The following is a 24,282-nucleotide window of genomic DNA, read 5'->3' on the forward strand; positions in this document are numbered from 1 at the left end:
TTAACCCCACCGGGAAAGAAAGAAAAATGCAAATCAGCTTGGTGCTGCCTGCCTCTCACGAAACGCCGTGGGGATGCGGCCATTGAGGAGGGTCTATAGGTGATTTCTCCTTAACATTTTTTTTTGCTTTAAAAGAGTTCTCTGTGGAGCCTTGAGGCAGTTCTCCATGCTTTTGTCTCCCGCAAATTCGCCGGGTGCAGACGGCCGTAGCGTTATAAGCCGGGTTAGTGACCACTAGGGACGGAAATCGCTAATTACCAAGTCCCCTTTGATCTCCCCGGGCCGTTTGGCTCTTGACCCTGGAGGCCCCGGTATCCGTGCTTTCCCAGAACTGGACCAGACCAGCGCGTGCAGCGCCTAAGAGTCGGACGTCTCTTGCTGGAAGGTGAAGCCTGAAACTTTCGTCTGCAGTCCGACGTAACTGCAGTTACGGTGTACAGCAAGGTCTGGATCAGACTTCTAAAAATATCTAGAGACTGCCCAGAGCTCCCGTCCAGCCACAGAGCTGGTGTGCTGGCCGGACGCTAACAAGCGCCTGTGTGCGGAGGAGTTTGATTAGTTTAAGCTACCCACTAATTGCACTTTTCTTTAAATTTTGGGGTAAGACTGGGGAAATGGATGTCTTAAAATTTCTTCATCCACTGCCTCTCCCGCCTTCCTCTTTCGATTCTTTTGTGGGAAATGGAGTTTTCTTCTCTTTGCCAGGACTATAATGTGATTCGAAATCGTTTGTGAAATGAACAAAAGTCACCAGCAAGCGGGACGACTGTCAGATAGGGGGCGGGAGCGAAGGCCGGGTCTCGGAGGATAATGGGGAGCCGGCCTCCTCCCCGTCTGGTCTCCATGGTCCCCTTCATCTTCCAGGTAAGATGAATGTCCCTTCATCCATCACCCGCCGGGAGGCCCCTCCCCCCAGGCGAGCGGAGAATCTGCTCGCTGAGGAGACCTATTAGCCCCACACACAGGGAGGCTTTGTGGAACAATTCGAGGCTCTCCATTGAGGCCTTTGTCCGAGGAATTCAAGCATTTACTTAATGCGTTAGCACGGAACTCTGCGCTGGGTCTGGACACCGCGTGCCAAGCCTGGCGCGGACGCCGAGACCGCTGCTCCCTAGTCTAAGTGCTCCCCAGTACCGCCTCGCCGGTAAGCCTGGGGTCCGCTGCGGGGCAGGACCTCTTCCTTCCTTGGTCACCTCCGGGGGACTGCGCTTTAAGAGAGCGGCAAAGTTTCGGTGGGTGAACCGAAGCTGGATCCACGTGACCCTGAAGCAGGAGAAATAAACTTGACATGAATTTGGCTTTCCAGGAGGACGTTGGGCGCTTCGCCGTTTTACGTGCTGAGCGTTGGGAGCCGTACGCTCAACGGTCACTGGTGCCTCTGAGCGCGGAGGCGCCGCGGGCTCCGATCATCCGCGGGGTCGCTTCCCACCCGCGCGGTCGCTTCCCACCCGCGCGCCAGCTGAAAGCTAGGGGCATTCCTGGCATTTAAAGGGAAGGAGGGTGCGCGATGTGTGGGGCCACGCCTCTACGGAGTTTAGGAAGGAGTCTGCACGCTTTCGAGGCGCGCACAGTTCCCAGAGTATATGCAAATATTTTAGTAAGCCGCGGTCTCCGAGAACCCTTTAGAGGGAGGTGGTTCTGCTCAGAAATCTCGCCCGAGGGCACTTTCCACCGAAAACGACCCAAAGTGCCCAGAACACGCCCCAGTCTAGACAGGTGCAAGATCTTTTGTGCGGTCACGCCTCGGCCACTACTCTCCAAAAACGGCCGCTTAAAGGCGGTAAGTGCTAAGGTATCCAGCGCAAGAGGAAGCCTGCATGTGGAAGGGGCCGCAGGGCGGAACTTAGAAGCCCAGAGGCGACCCGCCCCTTCCAAAGAGCCTGCGGTCCCGCGCTACACCGCAGAGAGCGGCGTTTGCCGCCGGCGCCCAATCAGATCTCTTCCTGGGTCTGTGACGGCGTTCGGCCCCGCCCCCTCGAGGGTGATAAAAGGCCACAGAAAAGGCGTAGCTGAGTGCACCGCGCGCGGCCCTGCTCCCGGCACCGCCTCCAGGTGCGCTTCCCGGCCTGGGGCTTGCGGGGCGGGTCCCGCTGATTCCGTGGCTAGCCGCCGCCAGCTCCTCATCCTCCTCAGTCGCCAGTGCGGTGCGGCCAAGCCGATCTCCTGGCTTCTCCCCCTCCCTTTTTTCTCTCACTGCCTCCTGCACAGACGGCGTGCCCCGTGGCACTGGGCTGCTGGCCTGCGGGTGAGCAGCGGCGCAGCGCCCCTGTCCGGCCAGCTCACCTTGCCCGGCCCGGCCGTGCCCGAGTGGCGACGGTCCCCCCAAGACACACTTTTCCCTGCAGGATGAAGAACCCAATGCTGGAGGCGGTGTCACTAGTGCTGGAGAAGCTGCTCCTTATCTCCAACTTCAAGCTCTTCAGTTCAGGCGCCCCGGGCGAAGACAAGGCAAGGAACACTTTCTATGAGATCAACTCTTTTCTCCGCGGCGACGTGCTGGAGGTGCCTCGGACCCACCTGACACACTATGGCATCTACCTGGGCGACAACCGTGTCGCCCATATGATGCCCGACATCCTGTTGGCCCTGACTGACGACAAGGAGCTCACGCAGAAGGTGGTCTCCAACAAGCGTCTCATCCTGGGCGTCATTGGCAGGGTGGCCAGCATACGCGTGGACACAGTGGAGGACTTCGCCTACGGAGCCGACATCCTGGTCAATCACCTGGATAGGTCCCTCAAGAAGAAGGCGCTGCTCAACGAAGAGGTGGCGCGGAGGGCGGAGAAGCTGCTGGGCATGACTCCCTACAGCCTCCTGTGGAACAACTGCGAGCACTTCGTCACCTACTGCAGGTTCGGCACCGCGATCAGCCCCCAGGCCGACAAGGTACCACGTGTGACTCCCCGGTGGGCTCGGTGGGGACGCCCCCTCCCATCCCTAACCTTTCCTCTCCCCTGCGAGCAGGGACTGAGTTCTAGACTTAGTAACGAACCCTCTGGTGTTCGTCAGGGAAGCCAAATAAATAAATAAACGGCGATGTGCCTTGCAGGATATCTCGAAATGCACGGTGAAAGAGTGTGGCAATGCAGTACCGCTGCCAGCGATGCCAGAGAGCTGCCCAGTTATTGCTGCAGACGTCATCAGGGTGTCCATCCAGCGTAGTTGAAATGACAATGGGCAGGTGACTGGGAGGGTCACAGAAAATCTGTCGCCGTGTGCTTGCAACTTTACCCAAGAATTGCAGCTGGAAGGAAGGTGTCTAGAGTTCATATTTAACCCGTAACACTGTATAGTACAAATTGTTGTGCCTTTAAAACAAGGAAGCATGCTGTTTTCTCCATCTATAAGCTGCAGAGAGTGAATTCCCTTTGCTACCAGAAGACCTCCCTGGTAGATCCCTTACTCCTGTGGCTGAGCTTCAGAGAAGTCTTTTCCTGGGTATTCTGCATTCCTTCTGTGTTGGCTTTAATTCCCATCTAGACTTCCCCATTGTTAAGCAACCTTTACACACTAGCCCCACAGGTGGGTTACATTGTTTCTGGGTTCCCCAGAGATCAAAACAATTGGCTTTCAAGAAGAGCCATTAAATGTTGGAAGGTAATTTTATGGGTACTATAAAAAGGGGGGGAAAACTGTTAGAATTTAACATGATTAAATTAGCTACAAACGCAAAGGAAAAGCAATGGATTTTTATTGCCTTTTGAAACCTCTTAACTTGTAAAAATCAAATTTTAAGCCGAGGTCTTGTTAGTGCGCACCCTTCACAATGAAAACCTGGGCAATCACGTAATGAGCTTCAGATTATACTCTTCATGTTTAGATATTTGGGTACCAAAAGAATCTAAGTCCATATAACCAATTTTTTTTATTGCTCCACATCTTAATTTTTTGACCCATATGTGAAAATCTTTCTCTCCTGTCGCAGATCATGAACGTATAGTGCTTGTATACATCTGTGTATAAAACTCCTTACATATTGTTTATAAAGCCACAACAGTCTCGATCTAGGGATTATTTTCTAAGCAAAATAAAAATACAGTTAGAGCACTCTGCAGTGATTCAAGAATCACAGCTTCAGTCCATGCCTGTTTAGAAATAAACTTCACCACATTTACAAACACTGGCTCCAAAACTGTTCAAAAGGAAACACGTCAGATTTACTTAGGACCCAAGCAAATCATTTCTCTAAGGAAAAACAGTATTTCCCTCCCATAATTAGGAGTTACCCTTTCATGGAACACATATAGCACTGTATTATACCTTTCTCCAAAAAAACAAAAAACACAGTACAAGTGCTTTTTAAAGGTAGTAAAATGTTTAATCAGCATAAATAACTAGTTGGAGTAGTTTTTCCTCTTTGGAAACTGTAAGATTTTATGGACGTAGAGTAGTGCTTTAATTGCTGTTGCTGCATAGCGCCTCTTGTGAAACTTGAGTTTTTGTCTTCACTTTGAATGGTCTAACAATTTGACCACAGAGTAGATTTCCCGGGGGAAAAAAAAAAAATCCCCATCCCAAATTTTCCAATTTTTAAGGACTGTTTTTGAACATGCCCTGAGAGAAGTAGGTCATTAGTACTGAAGGAGGACTGGTTTCTATTTTTTGGAAACATAAGGAATGACAATTCTGGGACTGATGGTTGAGTTCTCCATATATATAACTATTATCAGTATAATATGAGAGTTGCAAAGTTGTCTCTCACTTAAATTTGTTTTTATAAAAGCTCTCAAGAGCACTTTCCCTCAGGAAAACACTGCAACTAATGTGAAGGTGAACTGGAAGAGAATCTTCTTTTTTTTCTTTGTAGTGATGCTCTTTACAAGTTTAGAAATCATAAAATTAAACTTTTATATTACTGTTAACAGTTTCAGTATTTCATAAACTATAAAGCCCTTTAATTAGTAACTGTTACTATTCCTTATGCTTTTTTTTCTTTGCTGATATTGCTTTGCATTGCCAAAATGAATACACATACCCCTTTTAATTTCCGGGGATTCAGTGCTCAAAAGTTCCCCTGTAGGCTTCTTAACACCTAGAACCTAGAGGACATTTCCTACTGTGGAGCAACACCAGGGGTACTTCCTGGACTGATGGCCAAATGAACATGAACAGGACATTAGACACAAGATGCTCCTTGTGCAAGTCTTCTTTTGGGGGAAAGAGAGTCCACAATGATTCTATGTTGGCCTTAATTAAAAAGTATTGGAAAAAGATAAAAGAAGCATGACTGTATCAAGACAATATTCTTATTTACCTAAATGTATATCTCCCCATTATTTGCCAAGCAGCTTTTCTCATTGTCCTGAAAACGTCATTCAGTGTGATCCTCATCATTTTAAGATTGTGTATTTGTTACTCAATGTCTTGTTAGTTTAGTAAAAAGAGACAAATCATATGTTTGACATATAAAAAGAATGACATCTGGATAACCAACAGGAAATTTCATATTTGTTGAGATACTGTATAAAAGTACAGACAGAGACAGGCTTGCAGTGAAGGTAGTGTGTTAAAATATATTGGACTTGTGCATTCATTTCATGAAGAATTTGGAAACCCAGTTCTCCAGTAAATATGCCACTGTAGGAGACCCTAAAAGCATATACAATGACACGTCTAGAAAAGGAGCTTAAAACCAGTATGAGTAGGAAACTTAGCAAAATGGAGCAATTAATTGCTGAATTCTGCCCCGACACTGATGAAGTAGAGATAATTGTCAACAGATCTAGCAGTGATAACAATCGTTGTAATACCTTATATTTATACAGCATGCAGACAAATACAAAGTACTCTTGCAAAAAAATCTCATCTGATCCTCACAACAACCTCAGTATTCCCATGGAGGAGAAGAGCGTAGTCTGGACATGTTAAATGATTAAAAGGTGATCCAGGACTCAGACATAGGCCATTACTTCTAAGAAAAATTAGTTTTCTAGGGAGAAAAAATTATACATCTTAGAAGAATGCATTCCTCGGGGGGTAAGGATCCTGTTTAATTTATCTTTATTTCTAGCAGTCAATTTTGTGTCACATAATTGATTATGAATTTCATATATTTTGGCAGGGAATGGGATATGACAACAAAATTAGACTTTCTATGCCTTTAGATTTTGAGACTTATCAGAATGTTATCATCAAAAGTATCACCAAATTTTAGAACGGTGAGTTGTAGGAATTGAATTCACCAATAATGATAGGCTAAATTCTATTTGCTTGAGATTAGAGATCGTTTGCTCATTTTACTTTACAATGTGTTATTGTTATTGAGAGGCAGTTTAATGTTGTCTTTAACCTTTAATCCTGAATAACTTTTATGTGGTTACATTCGCTGTAGTTTTCTATAAATGTTGTGTATGTACAAAGGCAACTGCCAGTATTAACCTAGTTGCCTAAAGTATCATTTCAGCTACTATGGGATGTAGAATCAAGAAACTGAACTATTAACGTCTTAAATTCTTTCCAAGATCATGAGAAAAATTCTAATTCTTCTGGTAGATAGAAAATAGCTGGGAAAGTTGAGCTCTACTATTCGGTATATGTGATTCTTCTTAGGTTTAGCCACCTTTTCTAATATTCTTAAATTTTATTTTCCAGTTTTGTGAGAATGTGAAGATAATTATTCGTGATCAGAGAAGTGTTCTTGCTTCGGCAGTCTTGGGATTGGCATCTATAGTCTGTCTGGGTTTGGCATCATATACTACCCTTCCTGCAATTTTTATTCCATTCTGCTTATGGATGGCTGGCTAACTTCATACCCTCGTTTCAGTGTGTGTATTCTGTGTGTAGATATGTTTATATTTATAGAGCACAAATCAGTATAAGCATCGTTGAGAAAAATGTGACCTGTAATACCGCGTTCTGGATAAAAATGTGATTAAGAATCACACAAAGTGCTTACCGTGTAAGCCCAAGAACAAAGCCTTTCTGAATCTTCCCAGGCAGTTCCATTTCAAAGCACTGTGAATCTTGGAAACATGACAGCTTGTGCTAGAATTCTCCATTACAAGAAAATCAGCCCCTAAGATGATGGCCGCAGGAGATTATTTGTGGGTTTTTTTTTTTTCCCCTCCTGTAATCATTGTTCTTCTCTGTTAAACCTGAATTAGAAGATTGGAAAATTTACTGAATGAGACCACTAACTTTATTGTAAATTTATATTGTTTCATTGAAAAATTATATTAAACTAAAAAAAATTTCCCTTATTCAAAACATGTTTGATGATTGGCCTAAAAATCACAATTTTTTCACGTATTATATATAATTTCCAATAGGTCAAGAATAACTTCATTACTTGAAACAATATTGACAAAGGTAAGGTTTAATGCTAAAGTAACTGACCAGAACTATAGAAATCTGTGTTTTCCTGCAGAAATAGCTACTAATGCTATAGTTTGATTTGATTTGGCTTTACTTAATAGGAAACCTGGCATTCATTTTTTTTTCCTTTTATTTTTCACTGTAGTTACTGTAAACCACTCTGAGAGGAAAATGAACATAGGATTGAAATAATTCGGATAGTTGGGGTGCGTATGTGCCAGTTAAATACACAGATATCCACATACACTCAGACTGATGAGAGACAAATTAAGTTAGTTCTTGATTGCTTTATTATCATACCAGTGTAGTTAGTATAGAGCATTGGTGGAAGTGAACGTAAAAGCATGTTCAATCCATTTTCTTATGCCCTTGCGTCTGTGGTGTAACTTGCATGTATGTCGTCATTGGATAGTTTAATTTTAAAGCACTTATTAATGCACTGTATGATTTGTAAAAGCCCTGAGATTTGTTTCAGTTGTTCCATTTCATTGCTAAGTCAGTATAGTTTACATCCTTAAAAGAATGATGCTTCAGCAATATATAAAACCCAAACAAGTAGGAGCAAAGGAAATAACTATTAGAAATCATTTTTAAGTGTCTTAGTACCACCAGGCATGTAAGTTGATTACACAGAGGCTGTTTTAATATCAGAGTTGAGATGTAGCAGTGTTAAAGCAAGCATGCAAGTACTTTTACAAAATTACCAAATTCTAAAAAGTAAGCTACAAGCTAGACTTGCATTTCAAGTATTAAAATTGCTTTATAAACTGTCAAGAATTACAAAATAATGAGTCACATAATGAGAGGTATGAGGAGGGTGGGGTTAGTCACTCAAATCAAAACAAATTTAAGAGCAGATTTTAGTACATCACCACTAATTTACCTAAAACAAATTCAGTTGGAGTTTAATAATGATTTAACTTTAATTATTTAAATGTTTTGAATAATTGAAGCATGAAATGACAAACACCACAGAATAAAGTGTTCTATGGGCCTATTCCAACCACTTAAAGTTATCTTAAGTGTGTATACATAAAAACAACCACTATGAGAACTCCATTGTATTAGTGGTTTTTCACTTACTGTATATTACTCATGTAGCGATTGTTTAAATAAATTCATTTAAAAAAGATGGTGTCCTCATAAATAATTAACATCTTCTTCTGCAGACTTTGGTATTGCAGGTAGCAAAAACCACTGTGTGATGTTAAATCTGTGTTCAAAGATCATGATCCCTCATTAAAAGCCAAGGGAAGTACTTAAGGTTGGAATGAACATATTTAGTCTTGACTCATATCCTTAAAGCAAGACTCAGTTCATCATTCGTGCGCTCATTATGTGCCAGACACTGACCTATTACAATTTCATGGTCTAGAATTATTATTATTTGTTAACTACCTGTATTAGAGTATACACAGTGCTGTGAGTGCTATGAGGGGTAGAAGAAATGAAGTCTTCCTGAAGGGTCAGAGAAATCTGTGTGAAGGAGGAAGTACCAGCATCAGGCAGAGAAATAGTAAGAGGGGGATCTCCTCATACTGACGCGTTCCAATACTTGTGGGAAGAGGGAAGCAGAAGGAAGGTTTATATTCCCTAGAATTTGTTGAACTACTAAGAGAAAAGGAGAGTTTTCGTTTTGTTGTGCTCAGTTTGATTAGTTGCTTAACAAGGTAGAAAGAGAAGCATATATCCTTGATTGTGGTTATGGAAGAAACCCTGAGCCATTAATGTCTCTAGTGAATTCCTCTGGGCTTCATTAGTTAAGATTCATCCTTATGGTCCTGCAAATTTCTGTTCTAACTTGTGAAATGATAATCCAGTAGTGTCTGATACAGCTTTTGGTGGCTTATTTTGTTCTTTGCCGTACCTCGCTAAAGGCTGAACAGGACTAGCCAGGGCTAAAATGAAATAATGCAAGTATCAGGTGCTCTGCAGGTGTTAGGGATGAAAAGATGAATGAGACATTGACCTTCTCCTCAAAGCTGATGGTCTCATATACACAGGAGGATGTATTAAGACTTTCTGCAATAGAGCTGATTGAAGGCACAGAAAAAGAAGTGGTTCGTTTTCACTGATAAGGTCAAAATTATAGGAACTGTATTGAGACTTGGAAAATCGGAGTATTTTCCAAAAGGACAGATTTGGGGCAGGACATTCTACACACTGGGGACAGCATGAGCAAATGCACGAGAACTGCCCCCACCGTGCCTGGCACAGAAGAGTGAGGTACTTTCTAATTCAGGGACTGAAAGCCTGAAACGGCATGGGGCATTCAGGCAAGTGCAAGTGGTTCAGAGGCTAGAGCAGAGCAGGGCTGATGAGGAGAAATGCCGGGAGAGTGATCAGGTGGTGCAAGTCTTTTTTTTTTTTGGTACGCGGGCCTCTCACTGTTGTGGCCTCTCGCGTTGCGGAGCACAGGCTCCGGACGCGCAGGCTCAGCGGCCATGGCTCATGGGCCCAGCCACTCCGCAGCATGTGGGATCTTCCCGGACCGTGGCACGAACCCGTGTCCCCTGCATCGGCAGGCGGGCTCAACCACTGCGCCACCAGGGAAGCCCAAGGTGCAAGTCTTGTGTAGACCAAGTTTGGACTTTATGAACGGGCAATGGAGACTTGGGGTTCAGAGAGGTAACTCCCAAAAGCATGTCAGAAGATGGAGGCATGGGGCAAGACAACAAGGGGATCTTAGGAGACTAGTTATGGTCCTCAATCTCTCAAGTAATTGCCTGTAATTGTAAGGGCGGAGAGCAAACATGTCAAGGAAATGTCAGCTGACTTTAGCCAAATCCTTATATTTGACTCATGAGTAACTCCTGGTGGGGTGTCAGGGAGGAGTCATGCATCCTTCTTTCCTGCCAGAAAGTTGGTTCCTGAAAAATAAATGAATGTGGTGACCATGTGTAAATTGGATGTTCCAGATCTTTGTTCTGCTCTATGTTTCTTACCAAGAACAAGCAAATAAGTATAGATTTGTTTTTTAAAAAAATATTTTTTTCAGAATATATATTTCATATTTTTCCATTTTATATTTCATACTATTACTTTCAAGTATCAAAAATGTTTTCTGGCAATCTCAAAGTTATGCCAATGGCAAAAGTCTTTTGTTATAGATGAGAAGGCTATAAGAAATGATGACTGCTAATATTCTGTTTTATAGGATCTGTTTAGAGAGCTTTACCTAACTAGATCTGTCAGCTCAACTAGTTTTATATTTGGTATACATGCATGTTCAATAAAATCAATTTTACATACTGTCCCTTCTCATCTTTGAATTTGAAATACGTAAAAGTAGATAACAAAACACTTTTTTTGAACATGGTACCCTGAAAGTTTTTGCCTCTCAAAGCTTCCCTTACTGAACATAGTTTTATATATTTGAAATTAAAATTTTTTGTGGATCTGCCTTCGGGTTGATATAATCTATGTTATCTACATCTTGAAGCCTACCTTGATTATGTAGAAAAGGGTTCGGTGTAATATTAAATAACAAATCCCTTCTCCATTCCACAAAATCAAGCAACAACAACAATCAGAGCCATGGGCATGAACTCTATAACCAGATGTGTAATGCTACCGAGGCAGCCTGCAGCTTTACACTGGCCATGGGTGTGGTGCGAATGAGGCATCAACGGGAACAAGTCCCAGGCCAGTCTTGAAATGCATTCACAGCATTGCAAGGACCACAGAAGTTACTGGGCTGAACGCTTAAACCTCTAACCAGATTTTAGAGGTGGAAAATCAGGCACAGAGGTTGAGATACTTTGTGATTATGCAAATAATTAGAGCCAGATCCCAACCTTGACTCCAGCTTTCTTTCCACTGTACCACATCAGTTCCCTGAGGCCTCCCATAAACTGGACAAGCTTTCCTCCAATGAATGTATTAATTTCTTGCAGACCTTCTGTGTACTCCAAGCAGAGCCACACAAGAATGAACTAGTTAGAATCTTAGTTCTGTAGCTGCTCAGTATAAGGAGAGAGAATGGCAAGTCAATAGATTTCAAAACGATAAGCTTGTAGAGGTGTCAGAAGAACAGAGAGATGAGACCGGTCAGTAAAGGAGAGGGATGATGGCAGAGAAGGCTTCACTGACACCTTAACTGAGCTGTAAAGAATACAAACATTTAACGTGAACGAGAACTCCTTTTCCAGGCCATTGCAGGCACCTGGAGCAGTAAATACAAAGGCACAGTCATGAGACCCCTCCTGCCGCTGAATTGCTGCTAGTCATTAAGAACAATCACCTGTGTTTATGTTGTTGCCTTGAGAAAAAGGTGCCCAGTAGGGTTACAAAGAACTCACTTCCTCTGCTCAGGCGATGCTGGAGACAAGAGGCAAGACCATGGGGGCCTTTACACTGTTAAAGTCCCGAGTACAGAGAAAATGTTTCCTAAACTTTCCAAGTGCCTCGGCTGAATCTAATAAGCGTGCAATTTTGTGAAACACATGATGAATGGGGGTGGAATCAGACTGTGAGGAAAAGAAACATTTTATGGACAGAGGTTTATTTAAGGTAGATGGAGAAGCGGGAAGTACAGGAATCTCCTCAAACAGGTGATGGTTCCCTTCTCCCCAGTCAGCTCACAGCTGCTCCCCTGTCCCAGCAGCGACCCTGGTGCCATCCTTTTCCTGACTCTAGATTCTGTCCCCGACATTTCTTCCCATTGAGCTTTTAACTGCTATTCCCATGGCTGCCTGCCTGCTGCTACTAACACTCAGTGTGTCATTGCTTCTGATGCTTCATGACTTTCCTTAAATCCTTTACTGTTTCTTTCACTTCTGCTTCACTCTACCAGGTCTCTATCTCTCACTGAAAACTGCCAAAGGATCTAATTAGGCTGACTAGTCATGGTGCAGTATTGGTGCTTCCAATGAACAAAGTTCTTGAGCCAGGCTGCCTCATGGGCCACTGGACACTCTCATATCCTTTAGGTCAGATACCTTCAGATCAGGTGACATCCTTGGGCCAATCAGTTGTTGCCAAGTTGCGCAACCATGGGCTCCAAATCATGGTGGAGCTACTCTAAGGAGCTACTTGTAACTGATTTTCCTTTGCAGATGGCTATCAGCCAGGTTAGAGGGAGAGTAGTACCTGATCATCACCCTCGAGAGCTCAGTCTGCAACAACATAGAGGATGGATTACATGAGGAGACGTAACTCAAAGGACATCCATTCTGTCACCAAGATGTAGGAGAGAAATGATGAAGACTGGATGATGTAAGTCAGTGGCAGTGGGGATGGAGAGGAGAGAAAGGAATGATTCGAGGAGTGTAAAAGGGGAAGGGTGTTTCATACGGTGTCCAACCAAGAACACAAACTTTGCTAAGTATTGTCTGGCAAGATGTGCATGTATGTGTGTGTGTGTGTGTGTGTGTGTGTGTTACCTTGGTTTCTCTCTTCCACTCAGCCTCCAATCTCTTGTGAGGGCCTTACATTGGCCAACAAAGCCAGAAAGCAGCTGACAGGAGAGCCTGGGAGACAGCCTGCTATGAAAGTCAAGAAACATATCTGAGGGCTAACAGGAACAATTGGGCACCCATCAATATAACTGGTCGTATTGTGCCATACTGGCTAATTTAGGGGAGTGGGCCTTGGAAGAAGTAGGAAGAGCCTGGTTTGGTATATACAAAGTTTGAGTAGCCTCGGGCCCCATGGGTGGAAATATAAACAACTGGAAATTGGAATCTCACGCTCAAGACAGAGAGGTATTGGGAATTATAACAGTCGTAAATGTAGCCCAGGCTATGAATTAGACCATTTTGGGGTGTCTATGAAGAATTAAAATAAAATGTAATGATAGGAGACTAAGAGTCACAAACAAGTAAGAGGGAGGAAGAAAGATCAAGAACATTTCCAGAAGGAGACTGAGGAATAACGGTACAAAGTTTAGAGCAGACCAGAAGAGACTGTGAGGAAGCCACGGAGGGGTGAGCTTTAGAAGGAAGTGTATGAATAGCATCAAGATAGAGAAGAGAGAGAAGGGCTGAAGACTGTTCACATTGGACTTGACAAACAAGGAGACAGAGTGACCTTGTTTGGTAAGCATCCCACTAACGCTAGATGCAGGGTGTTAGGAAGGTTAGGGGAGAAGGCGGATTGTAGGTTGGAATGTAAATGGGAAAGGAGCGTGGGCTTCTTTTTGTAGTAGTTTGGTGGGGAAAGGAAGGAAACAAAGCACAAAGACTCAGAGAACAGTATAATATCTGACATGTCTTTTTTCACTTCAGCCTTGCTTGGAATGAAACATACTATGAACTGCTTTACGCCTCATTTAAGAACATAAATCAGAAGTTAATTTTCCTAATTCTTTTCTAAGAGACACCCTATTTGTAATATCATCAGAACAGTACTTTTCTTTCAGAACAGAGATTAGTATCAGAGGGTCAGTCAAATCAATGAACGTTCCCATTTCTACTGGCTTCTTTGAAAAGAACACATATTCAGATAGAGATTCTAGCAGGGTCATCTAGAGATTATTATTCTAAGTGAAGTTAGACAGAGAAAGACAAATATTATATCACTTATATGTGGAATCTTAAAAAAATGATACAAATGACCTTATTTACAAAACAGAAATAGACTCACACACAGAAAACAAACTTATGGTCACCAAAGGGGAAAGGTGGGAGAGGGATAAATTTTGAATTTGGGGTTAACAGGTACACACTACTATATATAAAATAGAAAAACAACAAGGACCTACTGTATAGCATAGGGAACTATATTCAATATCTTGTAATAACCTATGATGGAAAAGAATCTGAAAAGAATATATATTTACACATATATGTATAACTGGATCACTTTGTTGTATACCTGAAACTTTGTAAATCAACTATATTTCAGTAAAAAAATGAAAATAAAAATAAAAGAAATTCTAGGAGAGTCAGGAGAATGGGGAAGGAGTAGAAATATAAAACAGACTGCACAGGACTCTAGTCTTGGGTTCTTAATTCCAACAACCTGTTGAGGGAAGTCCACTGCCATTTCCTCCCTTTCACAGAATGATAGAGCAGAGATCAAGACATAATACAAGACTCAGATTCAACTGCTTCTGGAAACCTTTTGAGCAGCATGACCTCATAAGTTCTTCAGATTCTCTACAATTAAATCTCCACAAATATTCATGAAAAAAATCATAATGGAAGATTAAACAAATCCAAATGGCTAACATGTCCAACAAAAATTGTACAAAATAATGATTTCTTATCCCTTTGTCCTATGTTGACCCCAATACATGAAGAATTTTGAGACCGTTTTATCTGGCACTTGACTGAGTCACCTATTCTTTGAAGAAGAATGTGTTAGCATTCTTGAGAAAGTCTCCTTGTTTATACTGAGTCAAACAATGAGCTGAACTTCCAAGATTTATCAGATAAACAGCTTTTGTTGGCTAAGCCTGGCTGGGCCTGCAGCTGCCTCCAAGGATCTGCTCAGGCTGAAGAACCTAAGCTCCACATTAGTCCAGACACCTGATCTGACCACGTGTCTCACTGCTGGGTGGAAACCAAAGAGGTAGCAATTGCTACATACTTGAGGGACATCAAGATTGATTTCCGCTCCAGCCTCCCTTAACACCTCCTCCAAACTCCCATCTCTCCACACAAATCTTTCTCCACTTCACCTCTAGCAAGTCACAGACAAATGACTACCAGGGAATTCAACAACAGTAAATTCTTTTTGTTTTTTGTTTTGTTTTGGGTTTTTTTTGTTTGTTTGTTTTTTTAATTGAAGTATAGTTGATTTACAATGTTGTGTTAATTTCTGCTGTATAGCAAAGTGATTCAGTTATACATATATATACATTCTTTTTTTAATATTCTTTTCCATTATGGTTTATTATAAGATATTGAATATAGTTCCCTGTGCTATACAGTAGGACCTTGTTGTTTATCCATCCTATATATAATAGCTTACATCTGCTAACCCCAACCTCCCACTCCATCCCTCCCCCAACCCGGTCCCCCTTGGCAACCACCAGTCTGTTCTCTACGTCAGTGATTCTGTTTCTGTTTCATAGATAGGTTCATTTGTGTCAAATTTTAGATTGCATATGTAAGTGATATCATATGGTATTTGTCTTTCTCTTTCTGATTTACTTCACTTAGTATGATAATCTCTAGTTGCATCCATGTTTCTGCAAATGGCATTATTTCAAACAATGGTAAATTCTTTTCATTTCATACTACACCTAATTTTTCCTGTATAAAAAAATTAATAAACAGAAACCTCAATTAAATAGAGTTGGGAGGAAGGAAGGGGGAGCTCTCATGCCCTGTGAAGATAGGTGACCCCAATAGGAAGAAAGACCCCAATAGGAAGAAAGACTCCTCTTCTTTCCCGTGAAGGACTCAGCCACTGAAAAGCCATGGACCCTTGGTTTACTACAGTTCTCCCAACTTCCGTTCCCCTCTATAAAACAGTCCTCTTCTCCACTTTTGTAGGGGACTTTCACATGGCTCACCATGGTTGCAGACCTCAAATTGCAATTCTGTGCTGATCCCAAATAAACCCATCTTTGCTGGAGAAATATCTGGGAGTCTATTTGTTTCAGGCCAACACCTGGATGAGGATTGAAAGTGACAATAAAGTGACAAAAACGTTTGTGACAATTATTTTAAAAACTATAAAGGAATTGAAGACATAAGACAAGAAGAGAGAAAATCTGAAAATGAAGAGAAGAAAGGAAGTGGTTTTAGAGCACCACAGCAATCTGTTTGAGGGACAAGCTCCTCTGTAGGTGAACAGCTACACCTATGCTTCCCATTGCTGCCCCTGCAGGGACTGTTACATCTCCTTCTGTAGTTCAGTCAGATTTCTTTACTTTGCTAGTGCGCATTCTCAAGACCACTCTGGAACCAAGTGCTATCCCTTTGATCCTAAAGTTATCTTCCCACCTAGATAGCAAGGCAGACTAGAAAAAAACTAGAAAAGGTCAACTTTTATGTGCTCCCCCCGCCCTCACAGCCACCCCACCCTTGCTTAGCTCTTTCCCTAGGCAGGCTCAAGGAACTTTTACTGACGTGCTCCTAAGTTGGCACGTTAGAATGTGCTCCTAAGCCCACATTTTTTGCCTGGTATGAGGTAGACATGGTGGGGTCCGGGAGGTCTCTCCTAGCAACCCAGAATCTGTGAAAAAAATTAATAAACAGAAACCTAAATAAACAGAGTTGGGAGACCAGAAGGGGGAGCTCTCATGCCCTGTGGTTACCAACCACATTTGGTAATTTTACCAACCACTCCACATTTGTACTTTCAGGGTTAGGATACTAAGTACTTGCTGAAGGCAGCCAACTCATTCCCGCAACAAATGATTCAGATTCTGCTTCATTCCTTCCATGTGGCTCACATGTATTGAGTGTCCATGATATCCTAGGCACTGAACTTGGCAGAGGGGCTTCAGAGGTGGAAGATAAAAGTTTCTACTCTGAAGGAGCAGGTATGTTGCAACCATAGTATTGGAACTATCTGAGTTGAAAGTGACTTTAGAAAATAAGACATTTTTGCATTTGTTATTTTACAAAGGGCTTTCACATACATTCACTCATTTAATAATTATTACCCTATAATGAAGAAACTGAGTCTATAAATATTGAGCCTATAAATACTTATATATAAATAAAATATTGAGTGGTTTTTAACCACCAAGGTGTTATTCTTGTTTAACTGTCAAGGAATCTGAGGCTAAGCAGGTTAAATGTTCAGGAGCCCATAATCAGAAATGTAGTATCAGGACACAAACTACGGTATTTTTACTCTAAATTCTCTATTATTTCACAGTGCCCTGTTTGTGTGCAATCAAGCAGGTGAAGTCATCAATTTCTTTCCAAGATCATACTGCTACATCTAGCCGGTGGTCACGTGACATGAGGAGGGTTTTATTTACTTTCCTAGTCCTTACCTGTGCTTTCTGGCCACAGAGATTGAACTTTAGTTCTATATGATGTAACAGTTCTTAAGATTTTAAATCCTCACCCAAGGAAGTGAAACAGAAAGGTAGATTGGCCCCTGCCCCTGGAATCTGAAAGTTTAGCTGACACAGTTGATGTCTGGTTTTAGTTTTGTTAAGGTATCCATGCAAATTGCACCCAGTTACACCAGATGCTATTCAAGCTCAGCCGTCCTCTGACGGAGGTATGAGCGACACCAGGAAACACTCTATATTCCACAGTGAACTGTTTACAAAGCAGCCTCCTTTTGTGAAGAAATGCCAAGATGGTATTAAGATGAAACAAAAGCCCATCACAATAATAATAGGTGTGTCTGTCTACCATCTGCTTTTTGGTACACACACAGATGCACAGCAGCTCCCTAAGCTGGGCATCTTGGTGTTTGGGACTTATCCTCTGGGTATGTGAGGAGTCACTTCTGGGCAATGAAATTAACAATCCAAATCACAGCCCTGGAACTTAACTGGGTGAACACTGCAGAGCTGAGGCGCAGGGGAGATGACAAGTGGACCATCCTGGCTCTCCACCAACAGGCAACCATGCAAATCCTCAAACAAAACTTGTAGGCCTATTGCAGGTGGTCGAATCACAAACAATAAGGGGCCTGGGTTACAGATCCAAGGATATTATTTACATGTGTGATATATGCAATATTTTTGATTCAGCAGAAATCCGTCTTGGCCATTTTCTGAGAACAGACAGGATTGATTATCCTCCTATATATAGTTCTAAACATTTTTCCTCTAGTCTCTATACCACTTGTGAAACAAGCCCTGGAATCCCTGTTGACAGGGGCCACTGAGAAACCAAGACGGAGCTGACGGTGGGGTCTGAAGTGTAAGGCCCTACAGTGGAAATTAGCCTAGGAGATAGGACAGAAGGCAGAGGTGGGAGCAGGCGGGGCAAGGGGCTCAGGATGGCCCTGCCCAAAGGCCAGGGGGTTGGCCTGACAAGTCTCTGACAAGGACAGGCCTCCCAGCTTCATGTGGACCCAGGAGTGCCTGTTAAGTGCCCGACAGAATTTTTGCAGCATTGTGAGGAAACAAAAACGAAGCTCACACCGGAGTGCACCCTCCTGAGTGGGGATGAACCACTGGATGCAGGCCTAGCAGCTCCCTTTATCTGTGACCCTAAAATGGGGGCTGGGACCGAGCACAAAGGCTGAGCCCACCCTGAAACACCTCACACTGCGGTTTGAGATCCTTGCACTGGCCTTGTTGACAGCGGGCTTGTCTCGCTCCCCAATTAAACTACAAGCTCTTTTAAAGTGTTTCTAAGTGTGTAGGACAGCGTTCAATCAATTCTAAAGAACAAGTACAATTTCACTGTCCCACAGGTGGTTGTTTTTTGTTTTTTTTTCTATTGCCAGGCAGCCAAAGTAAGAAAGGTCTCTCGTTTCTAGTTCCTCGGCAGACTTACATTCAAACATCTAAACAGCCATCTAAACAACCCTTCGACAAGTATACACAGAGCGCTTGGTGCCAGGAAGGCACTGTGCCTGGTTGGCGGCTACGTGGTCCTCAAGGCCGCAGAGATTCTCACCACCAGAGGGCGGCCGAGGGTGGCTCCGTGCTGTCTCTCTCCGTCCCCTGCCGGACAGTAGTGATGGTGACATTGTTCAGGCTGTGGTTTGTAAGCCACATGCGTAAACGTGGCACTTATCACTCTGCCTTGTTAATGTCCTTTTTAATCTTTTGCTTATCTCTACCATCGCATCTCATGGTTTAAAATCCTCATCCTTAGGACTTGGCTCTCGGTTTGTGATGCAAATGCTCTTTTCGGTCTTCCTAAATTTCTTCTGTTGCCCAGATAAATAATACCAAAAAAAGTTTTGGTATGCACCAATTTGTTTCCAGGGCGTGATCCCCCCAGGCCACCTGGCTGCCGGGCCGCCAGAAGTGCAAAGCAACCTGTTTTGTCTTGCAAGTTTTCCTCTTGCCCACCATTGTTTGTTTTTTTTTTTTTTTAGCGGTACACGGGCCTCTCACTGTTGTGGCCTCTCCTGTTGTGGAGCACAGGCTCCGGACGCGCAGGCTCAGTGGCCATGGCTCACGGGCCCAGCCGCTCCGCGGCATGTGGAATCTTCCCGGACCGGGGCACGAACCCGTGTCCCCTGCATCGGCAGGCAGACTCTCAACCACTGCGCCACCAGGGAAGCCCCATTGGTTTTTTTGTTTTGTTTTTGTTTTATTTATTTTTGGCTACGTTGCACGTGGGCTTTCTCTAGTTGCAGCCAGCGGGGTCTACTCTTCGTTGCAGTGTGTGGGCTTCTCATGGCGGTGGCTTCTCTTGTTGCAGACCACGGGCTCTAGGTGTGTGGGCGTCAGTAGTTGTGGCTAGCAGGCTCAGTAGTTGTGGCTCACGGGCTCAGTAGTTGTGGCTCACTGGTTTATTTGCTCCATGGCATGTGGGATCTTCCCGGACCAGGGCTCGAACCTGTGTCCCCTGCATTGACAAGTGGATTCTTAACCATTGTGCCACCAGGGAAGCCCCTACCATCTGATTTAATGGGAGACTGTCAAAATCATTTTATTCCTCGATTTAATAGGAATAAAATCTATTTATATATATTGGAAATGTTACTCTTGTTTAATCCTCTAATTTTCTGTTGTTTCATATACATTATCACATTGATTTGCTGTTGCTTATCATAATTGCACTTTTCCTCTATGAGTCTATTCAGTCTTCACTGGGGAGCCTTTGTGATAAAATGAACATGTCTAGCTTTGAGTCTTGCTCTGGACCAGCTGGAGACTCTGGCAAAGTCTCATGCTTAATCTTCTCAAGTATAAATGAGGGAACATATTACTTACTCTCACGATTATCATGAAGCTTTTAAAGTATGTTGAGCCCCCCAGTGGGTTGGCACATAGATATGCTTAATAAATGTTAACCAAGGGACCGTATATTAGTATCACCTCTTGCATACTCTGAGCAGTATTTTTAGGAGGCTTACAGTTCCTTTGGGATCTACACATCAATACCTTCCGTTCATGTTTTAAAAGGGATTCTCCCGTCCTCCAGCTTCTGCACCACAACTTAGCTATCAGAAACAAGGCTGGTGCTTGGCCCACCAGCTGACACACGTTGTGGAGCATGGCCAGAGGGGGTCTGGCTCAGCCGCAGGGTGCGTTGATGCTGGTGGAGTGGAGGGCCCAAGGCCCAGTGGTCGTTTAGTCAGTCCACCCATTTGAATGATGTGCCCCAGCTGCTGACCTTTTGGAAATCCTAGTAGCAGCCACACTGGCCTGGCTCACAGCAACTGGGTGTGCTGGCTCTTTTAAAGCAAGGACTTTATGAAGAGAAAGGGCCACGGGCAGTGAAGAACTTTTCATGTAGAAGCTGGGTAACAGGAGGGTTTGTTTGGAAGCAGCCAGGGAAAGGAGGAGGGAGGGAAAATGGAAGCGTGGCCTTAACACAGACGCCAGGAGTAGGAACCAGAGCTTGTATTGTAAATGAACCTCCTTTTCCCAAATTGGAAACTAGGAAATAAGGTAACTGTACAGTTGTAATAGCAATCATATTGATAATAACTATGGGGTTTTACAGCATTCAAGATTCCAACTGAGGGGAAGAGCTAATTGTGATCAATTTGTGTGTGGGGAGGAGTGTGTGTGTGTGTGTGTGTGTGCACATGCTCAGTGTTTATCCTAAATATTTGGGAATAATAATCCATATATGGATTAATAATAATATGACAATACCTAGCCAACTAAAGTATTTTATTAATACCCACACCTCATTTTCTAGCATTCTTAATAAATAAATTTTCTTTTCAAGATATACATTTCATTAACCTTGATTGCCTCCATCAAATGGACTGCTTATTAAACCTTAATACCAGCCAATTATAATTTTCTCTTACTCTGATTTCCTACAGTACTGTTCCTTAATGTGAACTCCATGGGGTCACCTGCATCAGAATCACCCGGGAAACTTGTCAAAGTGGCAGCTTCCTGGGCAACATCCCACATGCAGTGTAGCAGAGATTACTAGTTACAACACCATTGTCTCTTTCCTCTTTAGTAACATGATCCTTATTTAGTTGGGGTTAGCAATACACCTCTTAGAATACTACATTTCCTGGCCTTCTTTTCCACATGACAGTATTCTGACCAATGTAATGAAAGCAGAATTGTTGTCTAGGAATTCCAGGAAGGCACCTTGCAAATTAAGCAGTGCATTTTTTCTTTTCCTATTTCTCTTCTGCCAGCCTGAAAGTGAACACAATGGCTAGAATGCCAGCAGCCATTCTGGAACATCAGATGACTTTGTGGACGGAGCCCAGGTACCCAAGGTGGTGAAGAAGGAAGAAAGAACCTTGGGTCCCTGTGGTAACACCTTATCAGATTTGGGCTGGCTTTCTCCAGAGGAAATAAGCTGCTACTTCACTTAGGCCATTGAGAATGTTCTGTTCTATGCAGCTGACCTAATTCCACTTGCTAAATCTGCTGATTCAAAATCTCTTGAAAAGCTGCATTTTAAAAAAAATTTTAAGTCAGTTTTAATGAAATTCGATTCACAAACAGTACAATTCACCCATCTTTAGTGTGAAGCTTGGTGAGCTGTGACAAATATAAAGGATAATCACACCCCAATTGAGATAGAAAACCTTTCTATAACTTCAAAAATTAACTCCTTCAAAAAAAGAGTGGATATATGTATATGTATAAGTGATTCACTTTGCTGTACAGCAGAAACTAACACAACATTATAAATCAACTACACTCCAATAGAAATTAATTAGAAAAAAAATTTACTCCTGTTCCTTTACCGTCAATCCCTCACCCCCAGGCTCTGGCAGCTACTGATCTCTGTATTTACAATTTTGCCTTTTTAGAATGTTTTATAAACTACCTGGCTTTTTTCACATACCAAAACACTTCTGAAATTAATCCTGTTGTTCATCAGTAGTTCGCGCCATTTTATTGCTCAGCTCATATTTCTTTAGATGAATATGTCCCAATTTGTATATTTCTTTATAAATTGGTGGATAGTTCGATTGTTTCCAGTATGTGGCTATAATGAATGAAGCTGTTATAAACATTCATGTTCAAATCTCTGTGTGGGTATTTTTTACATTTCTGTTGGGTAAATATCTAAGATTATTCAAAGAGACTGTGCCATTGCACCCCATCAACAATGTAGAAGGGATCCAGCTCTGCACACTCAAGCATTTGGTATTGCCAATTTTTCTTGTTGTTGTTGCTTAATTTTAGCTCTCCTAGTAGCTGTGTAGTAGTATCTCATGGGGATTTTAATGTGAATTTTTCTGATGAATACTGATGGAAAGCACTTTTCTATGTGTTTTCTCTCCAAATCATTTCTTTTTGGTAATGCATCTGTTCAAATATTTTAATGAGTATGTTTAAGTTCTTTATGTATTATTGATACAGTCTCCCATCAGATATGTGTTTACAAACATTTTCTTTCCGGTTTGCGGTTTGTCTTTTTATTTTCTTTTCAGTGTCTTTCAAAGAGCAGGGAATTAAATTCAATTACCCAGTTTTTAGGGGTTCTGCTTTTTATATATGTTCTATAAAATCTTTGCCTAACCTAAGATCTCAAAAATTTTCTCCTATGTTTTCCTTTTTTTAAATTTTTAATTTAATTTAATTTATTTTTTAATACAGCAGGTTATTATTAGTCATCAATTTTATACACATCAGTATATACATGTCAATCCCAATCGCCCAATTCAGCACACCACCATCCCCAACCCCCCGCAGCTTTCCCCCCTTGGTGTCCATATGTTTGTTCTCTACATCTGTGTCTCAACTTCTGCCCTGCAAACCGGTTCATCTGTACCATTTTTCTAGGTTCCACTTACATGCGTTAATATATGATATTTGTTTCTCTCTTTCTGACTTACTTCACTCTGTATGACAGTCTCTAGATCCATCCATGTCTCAACAAATGACCCAGTTTCGTTCCTTTTTATGGCGGGGTAATATTCCATTGTATATATGTACCACAACTTCTTCATCCATTCGTCTGTCGATGGGCATTTAGGTTGTTTCCATGACCTGGCTATTTTAAATAGTGCTGCAATGAACACTGGGGTGCGTGTGTCTTTTTGAATTATGGTTTTCTCTGGGTATATGCCCAGTAGTGGGATTGCTGGATCATATGGTAATTCTATTTTTAGCTTTTTAAGGAACCTCCATACTGTTCTCCATAGTGACTGTATCAGTTTACATTCCCATCAACAGTGCAAGAGGGTTCCCTTTTCTCCACACCCGCTCCAGCATTTGTTGTTTGTAGGTTTGCTGATGATGCCCATTCTAACTGGTATGAGGTGATACCCCATTGTAGTTTTGATTTGCATTTCTCTAATAATTAGTAAGGTTGAGCAGCTTTTCATGTGCTTCTTGGCCATCTGTATGTCTTCTTTGGAGAAATGTCTATTTAGGTCTTCTGCCCATTTTTGGATTCAGTTGTTTGTTTCTTTAATATTGAGCTGCATGAGCTGTTTATATATTTTGGAGATTAATCCTTTGCCCGTTGATTCATTTGCAGATATTTTCTCCCATTCTGAGGGTTGTCTTTTCATCTTGTTTATAGTTTCCTTTGCTGTGCAAAAGCTGTGAAGTTTCATTAGGTGCCATTTGTTTATTTTCATTTTTATTTCCATTACTCTAGGAGGTGGGTCAAAAAAGATCTTGCTGTGATTTATGTCAAAGAGTGTTCTTCCTATGTTTTCCTCTAAGAGGAAAGTTTATAGTTTTATAACTATAGTTTTAAAGAGTTTTATAGTGTCCAGTCTTACATTTAGGTCTCTAATCCATTTTGAGCTTATTTTTGTGTATGGTGTTAGGGAGTGTTCCAATTTCATTCTTTTACATGTAGCTGTCCAGTTTTCCCAGCACCACTTATTGAAGAGGCTGTCTTTTCTCCGTTGTATATCCTTGCCTCCTTTGTCATAGATTAGTTGACCATAGGTGCGTGGGTTTATCTCTGGGCTTTCTATTTTGTTCCATTGATCTATATTTCTGTTTTTGTGTCAGTACCATATTGT

General features: G+C 42.3%; 1 protein-coding gene across 2 annotated transcripts; it reads left to right on the forward strand.

The window, feature by feature from the left end:
• Positions 1–8,475, forward strand: LRAT (lecithin retinol acyltransferase). 2 transcript variants are annotated; one of them, XM_060012179.1, is made up of 3 exons: positions 1–864; positions 2,346–2,886; positions 6,592–8,475. In XM_060012179.1, the coding sequence occupies exons 2-3, from the start codon at positions 2,347–2,349 to the stop codon at positions 6,742–6,744; spliced, it is 693 nt and encodes a 230-aa protein (XP_059868162.1). In that variant the 5' UTR covers positions 1–864; position 2,346; the 3' UTR covers positions 6,745–8,475. The 2 variants fall into 2 exon arrangements, with proteins under 2 accessions (XP_059868162.1, XP_059868163.1); XM_060012180.1 differs by lacking the exon at positions 1–864 and adding an exon at positions 2,020–2,052.
• The last annotated feature ends 15,807 nt before the right edge of the window (positions 8,476–24,282 follow it).

The sequence above is a fragment of the Delphinus delphis genome, chromosome 5, assembly GCF_949987515.2.
Source record: "Delphinus delphis chromosome 5, mDelDel1.2, whole genome shotgun sequence".
Lineage (NCBI taxonomy): Eukaryota > Metazoa > Chordata > Mammalia > Artiodactyla > Delphinidae > Delphinus > Delphinus delphis.